The sequence below is a fragment of the Schistocerca gregaria genome, chromosome 1 (genome assembly GCF_023897955.1).
Source record: "Schistocerca gregaria isolate iqSchGreg1 chromosome 1, iqSchGreg1.2, whole genome shotgun sequence".
Taxonomy (NCBI): domain Eukaryota; kingdom Metazoa; phylum Arthropoda; class Insecta; order Orthoptera; family Acrididae; genus Schistocerca; species Schistocerca gregaria.
The window spans coordinates 1,075,540,891-1,075,562,599 of NC_064920.1; the positions used below are offsets into that span (position 1 = coordinate 1,075,540,891).

At 38.7% G+C, this 21,709-nt stretch overlaps 1 protein-coding gene across 1 annotated transcript in view; it reads right to left on the bottom strand.

Moving 5' to 3' along the window:
• Positions 1-21,709, bottom strand: part of LOC126281675 (serine/threonine-protein phosphatase 6 regulatory ankyrin repeat subunit A-like) — a 362,879-nt gene that overhangs the window by 145,141 nt on the left and 196,029 nt on the right. The window contains exons 11-13 of the mRNA XM_049980838.1: positions 11,407-11,508; positions 6,951-7,061; positions 5,094-5,192 (exon numbers count right to left, since the gene is read on the bottom strand). Of these exons, the coding sequence (XP_049836795.1) occupies positions 5,094-5,192; positions 6,951-7,061; positions 11,407-11,508 (312 nt within the window). The remainder of the gene's footprint in view (positions 1-5,093; positions 5,193-6,950; positions 7,062-11,406; positions 11,509-21,709) is intronic.

The following is a 21,709-nucleotide window of genomic DNA, read 5'->3' on the forward strand; positions in this document are numbered from 1 at the left end:
TAGCTTTAAGAGAGAAAGAGGATTGCCTGAATACCAGAAATTTCAGTGCCATGCAGAAACAAAGATTTGATAGCACACTGGAAACAAATGTGTGATTTCCAGCGATTTTCAAAATCTATACAAAAAGAACTGATTGAATGTATAAATAAATAGATTTGTGGATATATACATTCAGGTTTGGGCAGAATATCATTTTATGTCTGTACTGTGCATGAAGCAATAGAAATTTCAGACAAGTCACAATGCATTACCGTTGTGAGACTAGTGGACTCCATTGGTGACATTCAAGAACATTTTTTGGTTTTCATGATGTTACCCAAGCTAGAACTGCTGCTGCTTTATTCACTGTGCTGAGTGTCGAGTTTCAGAATTGTGATATGAAGCACAAACTGGTAGCCCAAACCTATGTTCATATTTACTTTCTGGCGACACAGCTAAGATTTGCCCCCCTCCTCAAAACCACTTTTTACTCACATTTTTACACATTGTTTGAATTTAGTTTTGCAACAGAGTTGTTCTTGTGTAACACTGTTAAGGAGTTTTTCTCCAACATTCATGGTATTCCTGCTTTCTTCCTCTAGTCTTCCAAAAGCACTGCAATTCTTGACATTATTGTTGGTAAACACACTCCTTCGAACAGTGAAACAAGGTGGAACTGTAACATCAGAACAATGTCTGCCATTCACGAAAACCATCCAGGGCTAATTGAGGTCTTAAATAAAATCATTGACAATCCAGTTTCTAGAGCAATGACTGCAAGAGAAGCATTTGGTTTCAAAAATAGCCTCATAGAGTGATTTCATTTTCCTTCTCTCTGTTTTCCAAAGCATATTTTTAAACACTGAACTGCTTTTCAAAATTCTTCAGAAAAAAGACCAGTGCTACACAGGTTTGCAAAAATACTGTCTCAGAATGCATAGCTTACATGAGAAACTTAGGAAATGAAGATAAATTGGTCATTTTTTTTAAATTCCTCAAAATTCTTTACTAATTTGCAAGCTAAAGTTTCCATGAATAGAGCTGAAATGATGGATGAATACATTGGCAATCCATTGATGTCAAAATACAAAGGATGTACTTCAAGGTATTGGATAATATTGTAATGCAACTGGAAACAAGACATTCTGATTATGATAAACTGCTCTTCCTTAAATTATGTTAATTCAGTTTTCCAGTTATGGTTGGCATTTCTCTGTAGACAGTGCAAATCATTATTTCAAAAGTATGGAGCATCCTTCAGCCACTCACATTTGCATGTAGAACTGGAGAATGTATTTTCTTCTCAGTATAAAGAAACATTTCACTCCATCAGTTTGGGAGAGGTCATCAAAAATGATTGAGAATGAAACAAACCAAATGCTCCCAGAAGCTTTCAAATTATTTAGTGTAATTGCCACCATTCCTGAAACAAGTGATTTAGCTGATAGGAAGTTTATTGCTTGTACCACAACTGAAAAACCAGGAGTGCAAATACTTGAAACCCAAGACACATAGCATGACGATACCATCAAAAGATTTGGGAAGAAGCAAGATCATTGAGTTAACTTGTTTTCAAGTAACATTGCTGAAACACCCACTTCACCAGTATGTTTCTAATACAGGTGTTGCTGTTATTATTATTATTACCAGTAGTAGTTGTAGTGGTAGTCATTGTCATCATCATCATCACCTTAGTAGTTATAATAGTAGTAGTAGTAGTAGTAGTACTAGTAGTAGTAGTGGTCATTTTGAATGCTAGGTATGTGTACATTCAAAGGGAAGGAAAAGGGATTTACCAATATATTTCCTGGCTTCTCCAGAATTTAGGTCCAGAATCCAACACTGATGGGAAACACTGATTGAAATTCTGAAGGGAGGAAGAATAAAATACAGTGAAATGAAAGTTACAAATTATACAGAAGGCAGACAAAAGTTATAAAAGCTGAAAGGCATGAAAGACAGGCAGTTAACTGAGAAGAAGTGTTACTCAAACCATGTATTAGACAAGCAGTAAAAGAAACAAATCAGAAATTTAGAAAAGGAATTAAAGTTCAGGGAGAGCAAAAAAAACTTTAAGCTTCACCAGTGACATTGTGTTTCTGTCAGAGACAGCATGGAACATGAAACTTCAGTTAAATAGTATAGATAGTGTACTAAAAATAGGTGACAAGATGAAAATTAGCAGAGTAAATCAAAGGTAATGAAATGTAGCTGAATTGTGGCAAATAATTTGGAGGGAATTAGATTAGGAAATGGACCATTGAAAGACGTAGTTGAGTTTTACTATTTGGGGAGTGAAATAACTGATGATGACAAAAGTAAGAACATGCACTCTTACAAATACTATAACATCTAAATAAACTTAAAGTATCAAGAAGACTTTTCTGGAAGGGTTTCACTGGAATGTAGTCTTATATGGAAATGAAATATTGATTGTACACAGTAAAAACAAGAAGCGTATAGAAGCTCTTGAAATCAAACAATGGAAAATCCAGGATAAAATAATGACAATATTATAAAAAGGATGGAGTACTACTCATGCTCCGCTACATAAAGATTAACAATGTATCCTTTACATAATGTTAAAGCTTTTAAAATTTGATACTGCAGAAGAATGCTGAAAGTCAGGTAGATAGATGAGACAACAAATGAAACATTCTGAACTGAACCATAACAAAGAAATTTATGGCACAGCTACACCAAAAGAAGGTCAGCTGTCAGGAAACACCCTGCACTATGTGTCTATGTACACAAAAATGAATATTGATTGATAAGTGTTGTTATCTGTGATGAGAGCAAAACATTTGAGTGGACAGATAAATAATTAATGAATGGACAAGCTAAATTTTGTTGCAACTGGATGAATAATAAATTGTAAATTGAGAAGTCACTGTTTATAGGACCTTTGAAATGTGTGTTTAGATTTTTTAAGTGTTAGCTACAGTCTAGTGACCAACCAACTCATCTGTCACATTTGCCCTAAAAGAATTCAGTGACAAGGTCAAATAAATGAAGGCAAGAATACATGTTGAAAATAATGTTCACTACTCTAAGAATTTCAAATTTCAACAATACTGAGTTTATTTCAAATAAAGTAACACTTATCACAGTAAATAATGACTGTCTGATTCAGGGATTAAATGAAATGTAACAGTATATTATGTTCATATAAACGTCCAAAAAAACAACAGAAACTAAATAAGTTCCTTTAGCACAAGTCTTAACTTAAGTTCTACAGTTGCTAACTAACTAAATTCTGACTGCAAAACACTCTCTAAATCAACTGCAGAAAAGTTTTTAAGCTTCAGGGTAGATCACCTAACCCAACATGCATGAATATCACAACACCGCAATGTAACCAGTTCGCTTGACAGGAAATCTGCGAAGTCACAAAGTTGAAAGTATTTCAGAGTGTTTTCTATCAATACACACAAATACCACAAATCCATGAACAAATACTCAGAAATATTCTACTTCGCTTATGTGGCAATCTACTGCTATACATACATACTTTCTGTTCCAACTCTCAACCCCGACTAACTACCAAAGAGTAAGCCCCATGCCAAAATGGGCACCACTATTTAAACCCTTGCATTTACATGAGTCAAGCACACACATTTCTGATTTTCAATATACACTTTAAAACTATAAAGATAATGTTATAACATATATTACATATGAACTTTCACATAAATTTGCTTAGTTTTCTAGTGCTGTTTTAAGTTTTCCTCTGACTTAGACAGTTTGTTCATAAATAATGATTTTGTTCATGTAAATGCTACTTAGCATTGTTGTGTTACCAATAAATATAAACAGTTAAAAATAAGTACATTTACTCATCCCATCCCTTACTACATTTACGTAGCTATGCAGCCATTACTTTCAATATTTTATATCTTCTACTTGTGAAAATTTAGGTTTCTAGGCATGGATGTACATTCCTACCTGTAATTCAAAATAGATATTTATAAAAAAAGTCTACTATGACAGTTCAGTAGGACTCACAGATACCTATCCCATATTTTGCTTGTAAAAATCGCTTAAGGCATTTTCAAGATATTTAATTTTTAAACTTCATTATATACAGGGTGTGCATAAATAAAATTCCAGTTTCAAAATGTTGTGCAAAGAGGTACACTGCTCAGAATAACGTCAAATTTGAACAGAATTTTATTGATGCAGGGGGAAACATCATGGGAAAAAAATTATCAAAAATTTGACCAATAGATGGCACTGTAAGCATCAGAATATGCACATGAACAGACAGACAGCACATAGTTGTTGCAGAGTTTGCATCCAAGATGCGCAACATGACTGTCTCCATTAATGATCATGTTATGCTGGTAAAGCTCTTTTGCAAGAATTGTGAATGTGCACCAGTAGTCCAGAGAAGTTCCAGACACTCAAAAGTATGAAAAAAGGCATTGGTCCAATGTCTCCTATGGGCGTGGACAAAACAATTACAAAATATGAAAAGGCAGATTCTTTTGAAGTGCAGTTTGGCAGTGGGAGGAATGCAGTTGGTCTTACATCTGTTGAATATGTGGCTACAGCACTGCAGAAGGGGTGGAATGGTGATGTGCAAACATGCAATGTACAGGTAATAGCCCAAATGGAGCATAAAATCTTACAAAACATAAATAATTCATGTTGAGGAGTAGCTTTTGTTGACCTCCCAGCAAGTTGTTGGTCCTGAAATAGCAATGAAATAAAGTGTAAATGTTTTCAAACTTAACTGTTTAATAAGCTGAAAAATGTGTTTATTGCAGTTCACATTGTCATCTTCATGTCCACACTGTTTTTTCCAGTTCTACATTAAGAATTAAAAACTGGTCAAAATTAGATTAATTAGAAATACTAAATCTGTATAGAACATATAACTTTCTCTTCTAAGAGAAATTTGCTCAGAGAGAGAGAAAAATTATGAGAAGATATATTTGTGTACAGAGGGCTGAAAAGAAAATAATTATTAAGTTAATGTCACGATGTTGTAAGGGGAAACCTTTGACAGTTACTTCCAAATTCATTAACTAGACAATTTTCACAGCACCTCTTAACAACAGCAATTTAGATGCAGTGTTTACTAGCACAGACCAATAAAGACAATGCAGTACCTGTGTAAAGTGACGTTTATCAGTTACGAGGAGTGGAGTTGCACCATTCACATCCATGGCATTAACATTGGCTCCAGCATTGAGTAAAATTTTCACATGCTGAAAGAATAAGTATGCAGTTAGTCATTTCTGAATGGCCAGTAGTAAGTCATAATGTGATAAAGTCTGCTACAAAATGTGCACCAGTTACTAAACATTTTACTTATTGTGTGTATTTCCATCTACATCTAGTGAATAAACTTGTGATGTATACAGTACAATGACAAGAAAACAAATCTGAGAAAAGAGAAAAATAAGAAAAACACAAATGATTTTCTAATCCTTCAATACAACATATTCAGATGTGTAACAAAAAGTACAGTATTAAGATTATGAATTGGCAACTTCAAAATAATACCTAATTAATCACCATAATGTATAGCCTTAGGAGATGCAACCAGGATGCCACCTGAGTTACCAGTATAATATCTGATGGAGTACTCTTCTGTAATATGTCTGATGTTATGACTTTCTCCAGTCATACTGAGGTGATGTTAGCTTGCTACTTTTCTGAGCACCACCTTTGACATGAAGGACTCTGACTGTATTCTGCATGCAACATATCTTGCATGAGAAATTGAATCCCAAAGGATATTGGGTGATATTTTTCTAAAATGGTGCAGACCATTATCAATGCCAAGCAGTGCTGAGATGAAAGCTTTCTTGTTACCTGTTCCATTTTAGTTGGTTGTCTTTTGCTTCACAGCTGATTATTATTGGTATTTCCAATATCTAAGTGGAGTCATAGTTCTTTGAACTCCTATATCTTTTTATATTCCTGTATAAGGCCATTAGCTAAGATAAATTTTTGGTGATAGAAAAGGCAAGTCTCAAAGCAGAGGACAAAATATTGAGGCAGATACTCCCCATGCATTGTTACACAATTTTAAGATTATTCCTTTCCATCTCTTCAGTTCATGATAAATGTTTCTGAAATTACAATATCCTATTCAACATAACTCTAAAGATCTTTGGCTTCACACTATGTAAGGCTCTTTTGCCTCCAGACAGTGTACATTGGCTTACACTAACAGAACAAGTACATAATAGTCACCATACAACCTCTGAATCATTTGACTCCTGACTAAGATACACATGTTACACAATGGTATGCAAAAATGGCCCTTCTTCAGGCAGCTTGACTAGAAATCTTAGTCAATACAAATAAGAAATAACTACAAACACAAAGATACACACACACACACACACACACACACACACACACACACACACACACAAATGCATTGATTAGCATGTCTTGCAATACTTGGGAAAGTAAAACTTGATGCTATTGTCATAAGGTAGTGAAAAGTAAAAGATAATTAGTATTAGGTCAGAAGAATGAGCTTTACAAAGTATGGTTTGCTTATTCTGTTCATATCCAATCTTTCCTTTTGCTTCAATGAAATGACAACTCCGTGCAAACAATTTGCTAATGAGTGTCACGTTTTTCACAGCCATTCTTTATGTCCCAGACAAAATTTATCCAGACAATTTCTAGACAAATTTTTGGGTTCTATAAACACTATACTTTCTAGGTTTGTGCTTCTTACTAAAAAATATTACTTTGTGGTGTCAATAGGTCACATCGACCACACAAATTACAATCTTTGGAATATTAACTGCTCTGATGAGCTGCCATATTTAATTCAGTCTGCCTTTGTACTTCATGCAGTGTTCATGTGTATCAGTCTTTATGGTAAATTATATGTGTATATAGAAAACTTGGGAACTGTTTATTACATATACTATGATCCATATCCAGAATCCCATAACTTATTATAATGTTGCACAGGTTAGTATAAAGCAATTTCATACCTTTGAATCTCCTCTTTTTGTTGCGTAATGTAATGGTGTTCTGCCATTATGATCTGCCACATTCACACTGGCTCCAGCTTGTAAGAGCCTTTCTGCAAATTTTGTAATGTCCTGCAATAGATCATATATATGCTGCTCTTTGTCAAGGAATAAGAAAAGAGAAATTGAAAATAAAGTAAGTTTGCATTACTATTCAAAGAGGGGTTGTGTTATAGTACCTCCTATGATTTTCTGTCTTCACATGTTACAGCCAGTTACATTCCTTACAATAAATTTCATGCAATTATGTAAAGTATTAATAACATGTTAAAGCAATAAGTGGAGGCTCTACATTCCCTGGTTAGGTCATAAAGCTGCATGTCTACTTTTGTAAGGGAGTTATGAATATATACTGTAGCTACCAGAGTTTTATTATTAAAATTTTGGTCCAATAACACAGTATGCTTTAATACCTTGACTTTTTTATGTATATTGTATAGTCTACATTTTACATAGTGGTGTAAGCATTGTATGATGTAACTACCACAGCCAGGTTTTATGTATCTGAAGACGGCATTACATACTCCTGAAGCTAGTAATCCAGTAATTATGTTAACACAATGATCTCAACAAATAAATTGGTTTTCAAAAGAAAAAAGAATGCAATACCAAATTATAGATTGCCTCCAGCAGTGAATGATCATGTCGGGTAACCATAACATATTAAAATATGAGAGAAAAGAGGCAGCAGCACCAGAACAAAAAAAATATGAAAACATGTGGGTGATTTAAACAGAAAGTGCAGAAAAAACATAAAAAAAGAAAAGGAAAAAAGATTGGATGAATCTAGAAGAGAACTGGAAAATTTTCAATATTTTAGCCTTGGAAGCAAGCAATGAACACTTAAGGTTATAGTAAGATGCTCTGTCTTACAGGTTATAAGACTCATTTACAGAAGCAGCAGAAAACCTCTAAAAAACTTAGTTATATCTGTCCCCCTGTTCTGTTGGCATTTGAAAACCTGAGAGCTTAAAGCTGGATGACAGGGTAACATGCAAGACAGAGATTACTACTAAACCATCATGTACGATTTACTGAAAGTGAAAAGCTAAGTGCATTGTATATTACAGAGGGGGGAGGGGGATGTGAAAAATAGACCAGGTCAGAAAATGAAAGATGTAGAAAACTGAAATGGAGTGTAGGAAGTAGTAGTTATTGTGGAGAAATGGTGAGACCAAAAGAATTAACATAAATTAGTACCAGATGGGTGGTGAGAATTGAGGACATGTACCACCATCTCCCACCTGGGAGTTGTGAGAAACTGGTGTCTGGGGCAAAAATCCAGATGGTGTGTGCTGTGAAACAGGCACCAATGTCATAACTGTCATGTTCTATAACACGCTCTGCAACCCACAGAACAAAGACTGCCCTCCTATATCAAAGATACCAACCATTTCATAGATCATCTGAAAGCTGTGCCCACCCCATTACCATCACAGACCTTGCTTGTCATCATTGATGCCACCTCCCTCTGTACCAGCATCCCCCACATACATGGTCTTCAGCTGACGCCCATCTGATTCAAACCTATGAGATCCTTCCTGCTCTCCTTAATCAACTTTATATTTACCAACAATTACTTCACCTTTTAGGGGCAGACATACAAACAGATCAGCGGTATGGCCATGGGAACCAGGATGGCTCCTTCCTATGCCAACCTTTTCATGCGTTGCTCGAAGGGGGCTTTCCTGGGATCCATAAGCCTTCAGCCCCTGGTTTGGTTTAGATACATTGATGACATCTTTGCATGTGGACTCTAGCTGAGGTTGACTTTTTAAAATTCCTGGAATCTCTAAATACCTTCTTCCAATTAAATTTCACATGGTCCTATTCTTAATCCCATGCCACTTTCCTTGATTTTGACCTCATCTTCACTGAAGGTGATGTTGACCTCATCTTCACCGAAGGTAGTGTTGATCTCATCTCCACCAAAGGCCAGCTACACAGTTCTGTGCACATTAATCTTAATAACAAACAACAGTACTTCTATTCTGACAGTTTTCATCCTTTCCAGGTCCAACATTCCCTCCCATACAGCCTTGGCATTTGAGACAAACATATTTATTCAGATGCAGACTCTTCACAGCAATACACCACCACTCTCATCTCAGCCTTCACTGGACCTAATCATCCCAATAGCCTAGTACAAAAGGAGATGTTTTGGGCCACCACATCCAATCCTAGTACTGCTAATCCCACAAAAAAAAAAAAAACAAATTCAGAGCACACCACTTGTCACACAGTTTTATCCTGGTCTAGAATGTATTAATCAGCTACTTTGACAAGGCCATGACTTCCTACACTCGTGCCCTGAAATAAGATTTATTCTGTCTGAGATTTTGCCTACAATACCTATAATAGCTTTTTATCACCCTCTCAATCTCTGCAATATTCTTGTCAGACCCTATGCTTCTTCTGCACCCATCTCCCACCCTATGGTTCCTACTCCTGTGACCACTTCCCTGCAAGACTTGCCCTGTGAACCCTCCTACCACCACCTTTTCCAGCCCTGTAACTAACAAAACATATTCTATCAAAGGGAGAGCCACCTGTGAAATGACAACTTCACATACCAGCTGTTATGAAAACACTGTTCAGCATTTTACGTAGGCATCACTACCACCCAGTTATCAGTCAGGATGAATGAGCATGCTGTACAACATGAGTCATGACCTTGGTGCCTGTTTCACCACACTCACCATCTGGATTCTTCCCCCAGGCACCAGTTTCCCACAACTCTGCTGGTGTGGAATGGCAGTGCAACATGTCCTTGGCTCTCCCTACTGACCTGACCTTAATTAACATTAATTCCTTCTATCTCAGCACTTCTTCACAGTAATCATTTCTTCACTCCATTTTAGTTTTCTGAATCTTACTTTTTGTGACCTGTCTACTTTTCACCATCCCTTCCCACCTCTGTGGGAATGCACTTAGCTTCTACTCTTACTGACTTTTTCATTGTGTTTTAGTAGTAATCTTTGTCTTGCTTATTACCCTATCTTCCACTTTTAAGCTCTCAGGTTTTCAAATTTGACTGGTGCAGTCTCCAACAATCAGTCTTCCCTTTTCTTCCCATCCAGTAAGTCTCCCCTGACCCAGGGTTCTGGATAATTTTTCTGAACTGTAATCCTTCCCCTAAACCTCTGCAGTCCTTTTATTTCACCTCACTTCCTTCCCCTTACGCTCTTCTGCCAGAAGAAGGAGCCACTGGCTCCAAAAGCTGGTGCAAGCTAAACATTTCTGTGTGCGCGTTCTCCTGCCACTGCTTGTTGAGTAGATTTTTTTATCCATTCATTTACATTATATTGTCAATAATTGTTTATTTTTGTTAAAATATTTACAAAGAAAGACTACAAAAAAAACCTTTGGGCTAGGTCTTCTCCTGTAAAAAAAACACACACACACACACACACGCACACACACACACACACACACACACACACACACACATTCATGCAAACATAGCACACACACACACACACACACACACACACACACACACACACACACACAACCACTGTCTCTGGCTCCCGGCTCCCGAAGCCAGTGTATGTGTGTGTGTGTGTGTGTGTGTGTGTGTGTGTGTGTGTGTGTGTGTGTGTGAGAGAGAGAGAGAGAGAGAGAGATAGCTGTATTTTCATGAATGTGTGTGTGTGTGTGTGTGTGTGTGTGTGTGTGTGTGTGTGTGTGTGTGTGTGTGTGTGTGTGTATGTGTCGTTTGTGTGTTTTTGGGGAGTAGCAAACTACCCTTTTCATAATATTGTTGTTATTTCATCCTAGATTTTGCATTGTTTGGCTTTGTCTTCAAAAAAAGGTATCTCAGAAACAATAATTCCATCAACTAAAAAGAGGACATGTTTCTGCTTGTCATATCATTGCACACAGCTGTAAATAACAGCCTACACAACTGTTATCTTTCATAGCCAAAGATGACTTCAACTGTCCAAAACTAGGAATAGTTTTGATGTTATAAGAACACTTATTGATTAAAAATGGTAATCACTGACAAATCACAGCCAAGAGAAATACAGACAGGCTAGATTACGAGAAAATCAGCAATGAAATGAAAGGAACAGGCACATTAGCTATAGTCAATAATTGATGCTTCATATCCTCATATCATCTTTTGATATTATTTCTTTCATGGAAGGACGTGTAAGACTTTCTGTGTAACAGAAAAATAGTTTGATTGCTTCCGAGTGATTCCTTTCTCTACTATGTAATTGAATATCTGGTTATGAATGCCAGCAATTATGGCATTTTTTATTTATGTCTGCATCTGATAGTATTTCCAGGTAGACATTTATTTTATTGTTGTTCAAATGTGTTTTAAGTGTAGAGATTTAACAGATTCCATTCTCATATCTGATGTAATTAATCAATTTATCACATTTTTTCTATTATGTATTTACAGTACCCTGACATCTGCACGTCTATATGATAGTGTGTGGAGCGATGATACTCCACAATCATCTACAATATTTGGATCAGCACCAGCATCCAGCAGCATTTCCAGCACCTGAAACATAAATAAACACAGATAAATAATATGACCATTCATGCAAACTGCATTATGTTGGCTACACAATATTTAAAGCTTATAAATACAAATATATATGAACAAGTAGATTCTTCTGGTCATAAAACCATCTTCAGCTTGCAAATTGTGATTTATTAGCCTCACAATGCACATAATTTAAATCATCTGATTCAGGTAAAGGAGAAACATCAAAAATTTTGTAGTAGAACTTCAACAATTAGAAACTAATGGAAAGAACAGAATCCTAATAATTATAGTTCCATTTTTTTCCTCTCCCATGTATTCTTCTACCTAACAGTGTCATTTCTTCTGCATAATCTGCTGCAGTCTACTTTTGAGAATATCTCACTTCGTATGAAGTATGTTTTGCCTCTTAATTTATAATGTACTTTCACCTTCAGATCTTGTGGATTCTGTATGTAGAATTTCAATTTGACTGTGGGAAACATAAAATTATAATTTTTTTTCGTGTTGTTTGTGTGGCTCCTGAAATAATTTTTGTTTGCTGTGTAAGAAGATGATAATTTCATAAATGTAAAGGGAGGGAATAGTTAGGATTTGTAGTTTCCAAAATAACAAACAGCAAGATTATTTTCGCTGTGCTAATTATTTCTAAATTTTATAAAAATTCAGCTTTGGTGAACGTTGGGGTGAACATTCTTGATGAGGAAAGTGTAACATAAATGTTTGACATATAAACAGAATTTTCTATTCCCCTTTGGCAAAATGTTTGTAATATCGAAGTCCACCTCAGCGTTTTGATATTCCAATATGTTACTGCAGACTATGGACAAATCTGTTCAGTAAGAAAAACACATACTATCATTATATCACAATAATGTACAACAATGAGTACTGCTCTACATTAAAACTAATGGAAAGAGGTAGTGCTTGCAAACACAGTTGATAAGTAAGAGTTAACTTTGTTATATCAAAGCTGACTTACAAAATTTGATATAAAAGTTTTTGACAATTTTTTTACTGACACAGCACAATAAATAGGGGGCATCTTACAAGCACTTCTTAAAAATTACTTGATTATTGGGATTTGTGGACATTATATGCATAATGGTGCTTCCTGTTGAAACATTCAAGTGGTGTCTTGGAGACATTTTCGCTGGTGGCTCTGAAGTCCGGCAGCTGACTTGGCATCCACAAGTGAGGAAAATATGAGTCGCTCCAGCAGGAGGGTTAGTCATAAGCTCATGTCTGCATGATTTTTTTGCAGATAAATCATTTAGCCATACTTGGTCATGTATCTTGCTTCCATGTGCAGTCAGTTTTCTCCATTTGCTGCGATCATCAGCGAGTTGCTCCCACTTGTCACTGTCAATATTAAATGCACACATATCATGCTTGACGCAATCCCTAAAGCATAGTGAAGGTCTTCCATGAAGTATCTTGGCTCCTGCTTTTTCACTGAGTAATGTGCATCAGAGCAGACACGAGTGGTCCATACGATGCAGATGTCTTAACCACCACAGGCAGTGTTGCTTGAGCATGGCAGTGATACTCTGTTGTTTTGCAGTTTTCAGAGCCATATCATTTGCCACATGATGCTCCCATGATATTCCCAAGATGCTCCATAAGCACGACAGGCAAAAGGTGTTAAGCTTTTGTTCCTGTTTGGCATTCGACATCCAAGTCTCAGCTCGATACAGGAAAAAACTCAACTAACACAATGGTACACTAGTACTTTTGTTGACAGTGTAAGATGTTTGTTGTCCCATGCTTGTGTGTGGAACTTTCTGAAAGCGATGACAGCCTTTCCTATTCTTGCATTTATCTCGTCATCCAGGCAGAAAGCTTATGTCGTTATTCAACCCAGATAGCAGAATTTATCGACTACCTTCAGCAAGGAGCCATCCAGTTTCATGACAGGTAGATCAGTGTATCCCTGTGCCATGACAACCATCTTCTTTACATTTATAGACATGGAGAAGAGCTTGCATGCAGTAGAGAATTTATCCACAAGCTCATGCAGATCATCTTGAGTAGCTGCTGACAGCATCATCAGCAAATAAAAGACTATTTACAAGCAAATTCTTCTTGGAAGTACTTGGATCTGGGTATAGAAATGATGTAGAGCTTCCTATCAACTCTGGTATACAGATGAATGCCCAGGTTAGTTTCACCAAAAGTGACTTTGTGGAGTGCCAGCAAAAAAATATTGAACAGAGTGGAAGCCAATATGCAGCTTTGACAAACCCCTCTTTTCACAGCAAATGGGTCAGATGTGATTCTGTCAGAAGACAACAACAGCTTCCATATCTCTGTGAAAAGCGTTGATGGTCTTTAAGAGCTTTGGAGAACACCCTATCTTCAAAAATACTGCATACGGTCTTTCTCTGCTAACTGTGTAAAAAGCCTTGTTTACTTCATTAAAGGCAATGAACAGAGGTTTTTTTTCTGCTTGTGGCACTTTTCCTGAATTTGCTGGAGTGTGAAGATCATATTAACTGTAGATCATTGGGGATGAAACCCACATTGTTCATCAGGGTATATGCACTCGGCAAGCTTCTAAAGCCTGCTCAACAACACACGGGCAAATGATTTTCCAGGTATCCTCAGAAATGAGATTCCACAGTGATAGTTGCAATCACTGTGATCACCTTTACCTTTGAATAAAGTATTAATATTGGCATCGCACACGTATTGCAGCGCAGTGCCCTCAGCCCGACATTTCAGTAAGAGGTGCTATTTTGATGACCTTCAGTAACTTAAAATGAGTGTAGATAACAATATTCAAAATGAAGCAGTTGCTAAGAACATCATCAGTAATTGCTGATAAACTTCTATGAACTAATTATCTTATTCAAAATACATACAACGCAGTAAAACTACCAGAAAAACTGCAAACTGTTGGTGCCTACGTATTTACATTCTACTGCTTAAGTACTATGACTATCTTAGTTTCTATTGGTATCAAATGAAAATTCAACTGAGAAAATTAATAACTTATTAGACAGGATTTCTGTCTACCATTTACCTCCAGGGAGCAAAATATGTAGTACTCCCAATAGACATAGAAGTAGAAAAGAGAATTTTCCAGCTTTCAGAATGAATAGATCCTTCCCTGATGAAGAACTTAATAGTTCTGAAATAGCTCATTTACAGTAAGAATTATCATTTATCATGTAAACAACAGGAACAATCAATCCACGAATCCAGACAATTAGATAATTTTTAGAAGGAATAACTAAACCATATATTTTTAGTTTTGCTTTGAATTTATGGAGTGTCTCAATTTATTACTTTACTAGCTGACAAAGTTGGCATTGCCCAGGTATTCATTTTTCCAATTTTGTAGTAGAAGCCAAAACAAAAAATGAACTGTGTTGTGCAATATCCCAGCTAGTCTCTGTATGCTGGGCACAACTGCTTCACATGTCTACAATACGATTTCGTAAACCTTTCTATAGAAATGCCTATTCATACCTCTAAAGATGGCTTTTGTTTTCACCTATAGCCATTTGCACTTCACAGTTGAAAGCTGTCAAGAGTGCAGCCAGGTGTCAGGGATTTCCTTAAGTTGACTCAACTGTAGAAGTGCCTTATTGGTGTTATAACTTCAAGTTGAACAAATATATTTCAAGGAAGACGCAATACATGAAAGCCACAGATCAAGTAAACAGAGTAAGATGTGTGTACACTTTGACAGTCAAATCATAGCTGAGTCCGAGTCTAGTGGCCGCTGGCTGGCTGGCCACTTTTAGGTGGCACTGCTGTTGCATGGCTGGCAGACAGCACTGCATGTAGAGGACGTGCGTAACTGTGCAGCGGCACTTTGAAAGATTGGCGATTCACAACACTTTTCCCCCATTTGAAGTTTTTGCACAGGTCTTGATGGAGGTGGCCTGTTGATTGCTAACGTCCATAGGTGTTGTTTGACTGGCCGTAAAGTCCCGAGGAGAAGGCTTCCCGTACGGACGGAAGTGTCCCTGATGATAAGGGGTCGAAATGACAGAGACATGGGGTTTGAATCTGCTGGGGCCCCATGCACCAATCTGCCCATTGCGGCAAGTCCAGTCGTTATAACAGGAGACATTGGCAATGTGTCCACGTCTGTAGGAGAAGGAGGCGAGTAGAGTTGCTCCGACAGATGATGGTCATCTGGTTCCTGCATGGGCACGTCTCCTGGTGGCATCACTCCTTGTGCTGGCACCAATATGATGGTGAGAGGACTCCATTGTGACTAATGATAGATTCCAGTATCCCGAGCATTAGGTAGAGCCAAAGGTGGTGTAGTGGCATCCGGAACAAGCGTTACCGGCACATGAGGCAAAAGCTGGTCTGAATGATGCACTGCAACACCCGTGTCCATCTGGATTTCATACAGGTGTTGGCCACAGTGTAGTAAGATGCGGCCAGGACTCCATTTTTGTTGCCTGCCATATCCCCGTACCAATACAAGGTCATCGGCAGTGAACTGGCAAAGCGAAAGCACCTGCGGCTGTGAAGTGGAAGGCTGCAGAAGATGAAGTAGAGTGCAGGGCTGTTGGCCATGTAGGAATGGGAAGAAGCCCGAAATTGCAGAAGAACATCATCAGCAGAAGAAGTCAGGAGTTTCCTCATTTGTGACGGGCACAAAAATCCACAAAATCTGAAGAGGCAACCATTATCAGTAATAAGAGTAGAGGGAAGGCCTTCCAAAGAGAAAATGCGAGCTAGAGCATTGGTGGTTGCCGCAGTAGTAGGCAACCTGCTGTTTTGCTATGAAAGGAAAGTTGGAGTAGGCATCAATAATGAGAAGCCAATAAGTACCTAATAAAAGGTCCGGCAAAGTCAGCAAGAATACGCTCCCAGGGCTTCTCAGGTGAAGGCCACAGTGACAAAGATGATTTCGGGGCAGCGGCCTGTGACGCACAAGGGCTGCAGCCAGCAACCATGTGTGCGATTTCAGAGTCGATGCTGGGCCAGTACACATGATGGCATGCCACAGATTTTGTGGGAGAGACACCCCAGTGCCCTTGGTAAAGGAGGTTCAAGACAGAAGCACGCAAAGATGCAGGTTCCACAACACGCGGCGAAGCATTTTTGGTGGAAAGGAAGATAACATCATCCCTAGCCGTGAGGCGGTAATACAAAGCGTAGCGGTTCCGCAGTGGATCAGAAGTCTTAGTAGACAAACAATCTGGCCAATCCTTTTGAATACAGCGTAAAACCCGGGAGAGGGTAGGGTCAGAACCTGTAGCAGCTGCCAGCTGGTCCCCGGTGATGGGGAACCCGTCCACAACCTGCTGCTGGGAAACATCCAGGCGGAAACACTAAAGTTTATCCCTATCAAATGCCAGATCAGGATCCATGGGAAGGTGAGGCAGTGCATCACCATTCGCATGATGAGCCGTTGGCCAGAAATGAATCTCATAATTGAAACGAGACAAGTAAAGAGCCCAACACTGGAGGCAGTGTGCAGCCTCGTTGGGAAATGACGTTGATGGATGAAACAAGAAAACAAGTGGTTTGTGAACCGTTACAAGATGAAATTTGGATCCATAAAGAAAAACACCAAACTTATGAAGGGCATAAATAATGGCCAAAGCTTCTTTTTCAATCTGAGAATACTTATGTTGGTTATCCATGAGCGTTTTGGAGGCATAAGCAATGGGTTGTTCAGAACCGTCAGAAAAACGGTGCCAAAGACTGCACCGACCTCGTATTGAGAGGCGTCCATGGCAAGAATAAGATGTTGGCCAGGTCGATAAGTAGCGAGGCATGGGGCCTGTTTCAGGACAGTCTTCAATTTCTGGAAAGCCGCATCGCATGATACGGACCAGTGAAAAGGCACGGCGATGCAATGGCTGAGCCACCAAAGTGGCAGATGGTAAAAACTTGTGATAGTATGCTATCTTCCCCAAGAAGGCCTGCAGTTCCTTAACAGATGTAGGGTGACGAAGGACATCAATTTCAGCAACAGTTTGCTGAAGCAGATGAAGACAATCCCGAGAGAGTTGGGACCCCAGGTACGTGATAGATTCCTGAAAAAATTTTGATTTCTGAAGATTACACTTAAGACCGACAGTCTGTAAGACATGAAAAAGAGTGGGGAGATTTTGAAAATGTTCATCAGTTGTGGAGCCAGTGACAACAATTTCGTCCTGATAATTTATGCACCCAGGGACAGTGAGCAATAATTGTTCCAAGAATCACTAAAAGAGAGCAGGGGTGCTGGTAACCCTGAATGGCAATCGTTGGTATTGATAGAGGCCGAAAAGCGTGTTAAGGACCAGAAACTGCCTGGAAGCAGCATCAAAAGGAAGTTGATGATAAGCTTCTGACAGGTCAGGTTTAGAAAAATATTGGCCTCCAGCAAGATTAGTGAACAATTCTTCAGATCGAGGCAAAGGGTAAGTGTCGATAAGGCATTGAGCATTTACAGTGGCTTAGAAATCGCCACAGAGATGTATATCACCATTTGGCTTAGCAATGACAACGACAGGAGAGGACCACTCACTGGAAGTGACAGGAAGCAAGACCCCTGAAGCAGTGAGACGATCCAGCTCCCATTTGACCTGATCATGAAGGGCCACAGGAATGAGCCACCCCGAAAAAACTCAGGCCGAGCAGTGGGTTTGAGCGTGATATGAGCTTCAAAGTCATTTGCATGGCCTAACCCAGGAGAAAAAGGGGACAAAAATGTCGTCGACAAGGAATCCAATTGAGCATAAGGAATAGTATCAGAGACGATACTGACAGAGTCATCGATGGAGAACTTAAAAACACGAAAGGCTTCGAAAACAAAAAGATTCTCCACGTCACTATGGTTGATCACAAATATGGGAACAGATTTGTAAGATACCTCAGCATCAAATAGTCCCAAGAGAGAAATCTTCTGTTTATTGGAAGTCCGTAATTGCCTAGTGACAGGTGACAGGATTGGAGAACCCAAATGAAGATATGTCTGAGAATTGATGATAGTAGCTGCAGAACCAGTATCCACCTGCATGCGAACATCTCGACCAAGTATTTGTACAGTGAGGAATAACTTCTCTGAAAGGGAAGAAGTACGGTTGACAGACAACACAGAATCAGAATCAGCATCATGGTCATGAACATCATGTATGCGGTTGGATTTGCAAATGAATGACACATGAACTTTTTTTTGCATTTGTGACACACGACCCAACTTTGTGGACAATCTTCTCATGAATGTTTCATAAAACACCGTGGACATGAAGGAAGTTGCCGTGGGTTTTGTTGCAGTTTCTTAGAGGTTTGTTTATGGTTAGGCCGAGGTTGTGCTTGGGAGCGTACTGTGGTCATGTCGGCTGGCAGGGACATGCCACATGCTTAATCAACATCGCACAGAGGTTGTATTTCCCCGACATCACTCCATGCCTCTATTTGCTCTCCAGCGGTGCGAGAAATTTCAAAAGACTGATCGATCGATAGGACTTCACCTAGAGTCAGATTTGCCAACTGAAGGGCATGTTGCCTAACTCCTTTGTTGGGCGCCAATCGGATAATAGCATCCCATACCATGGAATCGGCATAGGATTCTTTGTGAACTTCAGTAACAAATTGACACTTTCTACTGAGGCCGTGAAGTTCATCAGCCCAAGCGCAATAGGATTGATTTGGTTGTTTTTGACAATGATAAAAGGCAACATGAGAGGCTACCACATGCATTTGCTTTTGAAAATAGATGGACAGAAGTGAGCACATTTCAGCAAAGGACAAAGACACGGAATCTTTCAAAGGAGCCAATTGTGACAACAACCGATACATTTGAGGTGAAATCCATGAAAGGAACAGAGACTTACATGTTTGTTCATCAGCGACATGAAATGCCAAGAAGTGCTGTTGAAGACGTTTTTCGTATTCAGAACAGTCTTCCACCATCTTGTCGTAAGTAGGAAAAGTAGGTAGAGACAATGATGAGAGATGCCCCGCATTTGATGCCGCGGTGAAATCACGAATTGCATTACTAATTTGAACCAAATCCTGTTCCATAAGGTACTAGAAACTAAGTTCATAATATATAATGTAATTTTAGCACCACACATATCAGATAGCATCAGAGGTGGATTTTATTATTGGTAATAAATACTATAATCCAGAATGAGAGTTTCTCTCTGCAGTGGACTGTGTGCTGATATGAAACTTCCTGACAGATTAAAACTGTGTGCCGGACCGAGACTCAAACTCGGGACCTTTACTTTTTGTGGGCAAGTACTCTGCTCTACCAACTGAGCTACCCAAGCATGACTCACGACCTGTCCTCACAGCTTCAATTCTGCCAGTGCCTCATTCCTACCTTAAAAACTTCACAGAAGCTCTTCTGTGAACCTAGCAGAGCTAGCACTCCAGGAATAAAGGATATTGCGGAGACATGGATTAGCCACAGCCTGGGGGATGTTTCCAGAATGAGAGTTTCACTCTGCAGTGGAGTGTGCACTGATATGAAACTTCCTGACAGATTTAAACTGTGTGCTGGACCTCGACTCAAACACTGGACCTTTACTTTTCATGGGCAAGTGCTCTACCAACTGAGCTACCCAAGCACAATTCAAGACCCGTCCTCATTGATTCAGTTCCGCCACTACATCGTCTCCTACCACCCAAACTTCACAGGAGTGCTAGTTCTGCTGGGTTCACAGAAGAGCTTCTGTGTAGTTTGGAAGGTAGGAGATGAGAAACTGGCAGAATTGCAGCCGTGAGGAGAGGTCGTGAGTCGTGCTTGGGTAGCTCAGTTGGTAGAGCACTTGCTTGCAAAAGGCAAAGGTCCTGAGTTCGAGTCTTGGTCCAGCACACAGTTTTAATTTGTCAGGAAGTTTCAATACTATCATGCTGCAAATGTAGTGGGAAGTGGATTTAGGGATTCCAGATCCTTTGTAAAGGACTCTGCAAAGATCCAGAGATAGCTATTTCACACAGCATTCTTACAGTTAGCTACTGCAGAATGAATACTTCCATTACTTCAGCTGCAATCACCTAGAACGTCAGTCATTAAGTTATCAGAGAGTGAACATATGTAAAATTTCAGCGCCCTGGTCAAAATAATGAGAGTTACTTCTAAGTACTAGACACAGTAATATCATCTTCTGGTTGCATAAAAAAAGGAAAGGCAATCACACACCAATAGCTGACTTATGTGTGGTGCATAGAAACTTGCTACAGAAAACTATTCACACTAGCTTTTGAGCTCTTGCTCAAGTTATTGACTCCATTTGAGATTGTTATTTATTTAGACCTGAAGGAATTTTACACTTGGTTTTGCATTTAGTGTTCAACAGTTCATCTTATTTCTAGTATCAGCAGGTATATTTTATGTGTGTCACATTGTGTACTATGAGTTTTTCACAGATTAAGAAAACTTATTTGTGTAAACCAGACATACAGCAGTTCATTTATCATCTGAGCTGTGTCAAGTATGCCATTATCTGTACCTCTGACACATATGCTTGCATCATCAGCAAACATTAAAGCTTTTGAAGATAATTTTTAAGTCATTGGGAAATCAATTACAAGGATTAAGAACAGGAGTGGATGCAACACCACATATTGCAGGACTTGTAACTTTTATGCTTCCACATGCTGCATGTGGTACAATGTGACACTCTGCTTTTTGTTATGAAGCCAAGGATATAAATGCAAAACACTTGCTATTAATGTCATAATGTTTTACTTTCCCAAGTACAGTTGCATGACTCAACTAAAATAATCTGTGCAATGCATGAAATATACCAAGAAACTGTTTTGTTGTTCAGCTCCACTAAACAATAAGATCTATTTGTAGGTAATTACTTGCAAACATCACTCTCTCAGACAATCAGAAAGTTATGCTTTGAAAAATAAGACAGCAGTCTACTAAAGATCAATTCTTCAAAAATATCTGAAGAGAGTAGGAGAATTTGTCTGGCAGAGATAACTGACAAAGAGGGCAGTGCAGTGAGGAGTGATCCCAAGCTGCTGAACGTATGTACAACCACTCATATTACCACCATGGTCACAGTCACATCCACTGGAGCACCATGTGAACAATTTATGAACCACTGAATCAGAGCATCAGTTGTTTTTTATCTGAATTACTTGATACGTCAGCAAGCCAGTTGCAAACTTTGCAAACAGATCATTATGGAGTGGAAGAAGATGTACAGAACATAACAGAGCATTTAGAGGACCTAGAATTCAAAATGAAGAAAAATGTAGAACAGCATGTGGCTGAACAGACAAAGAA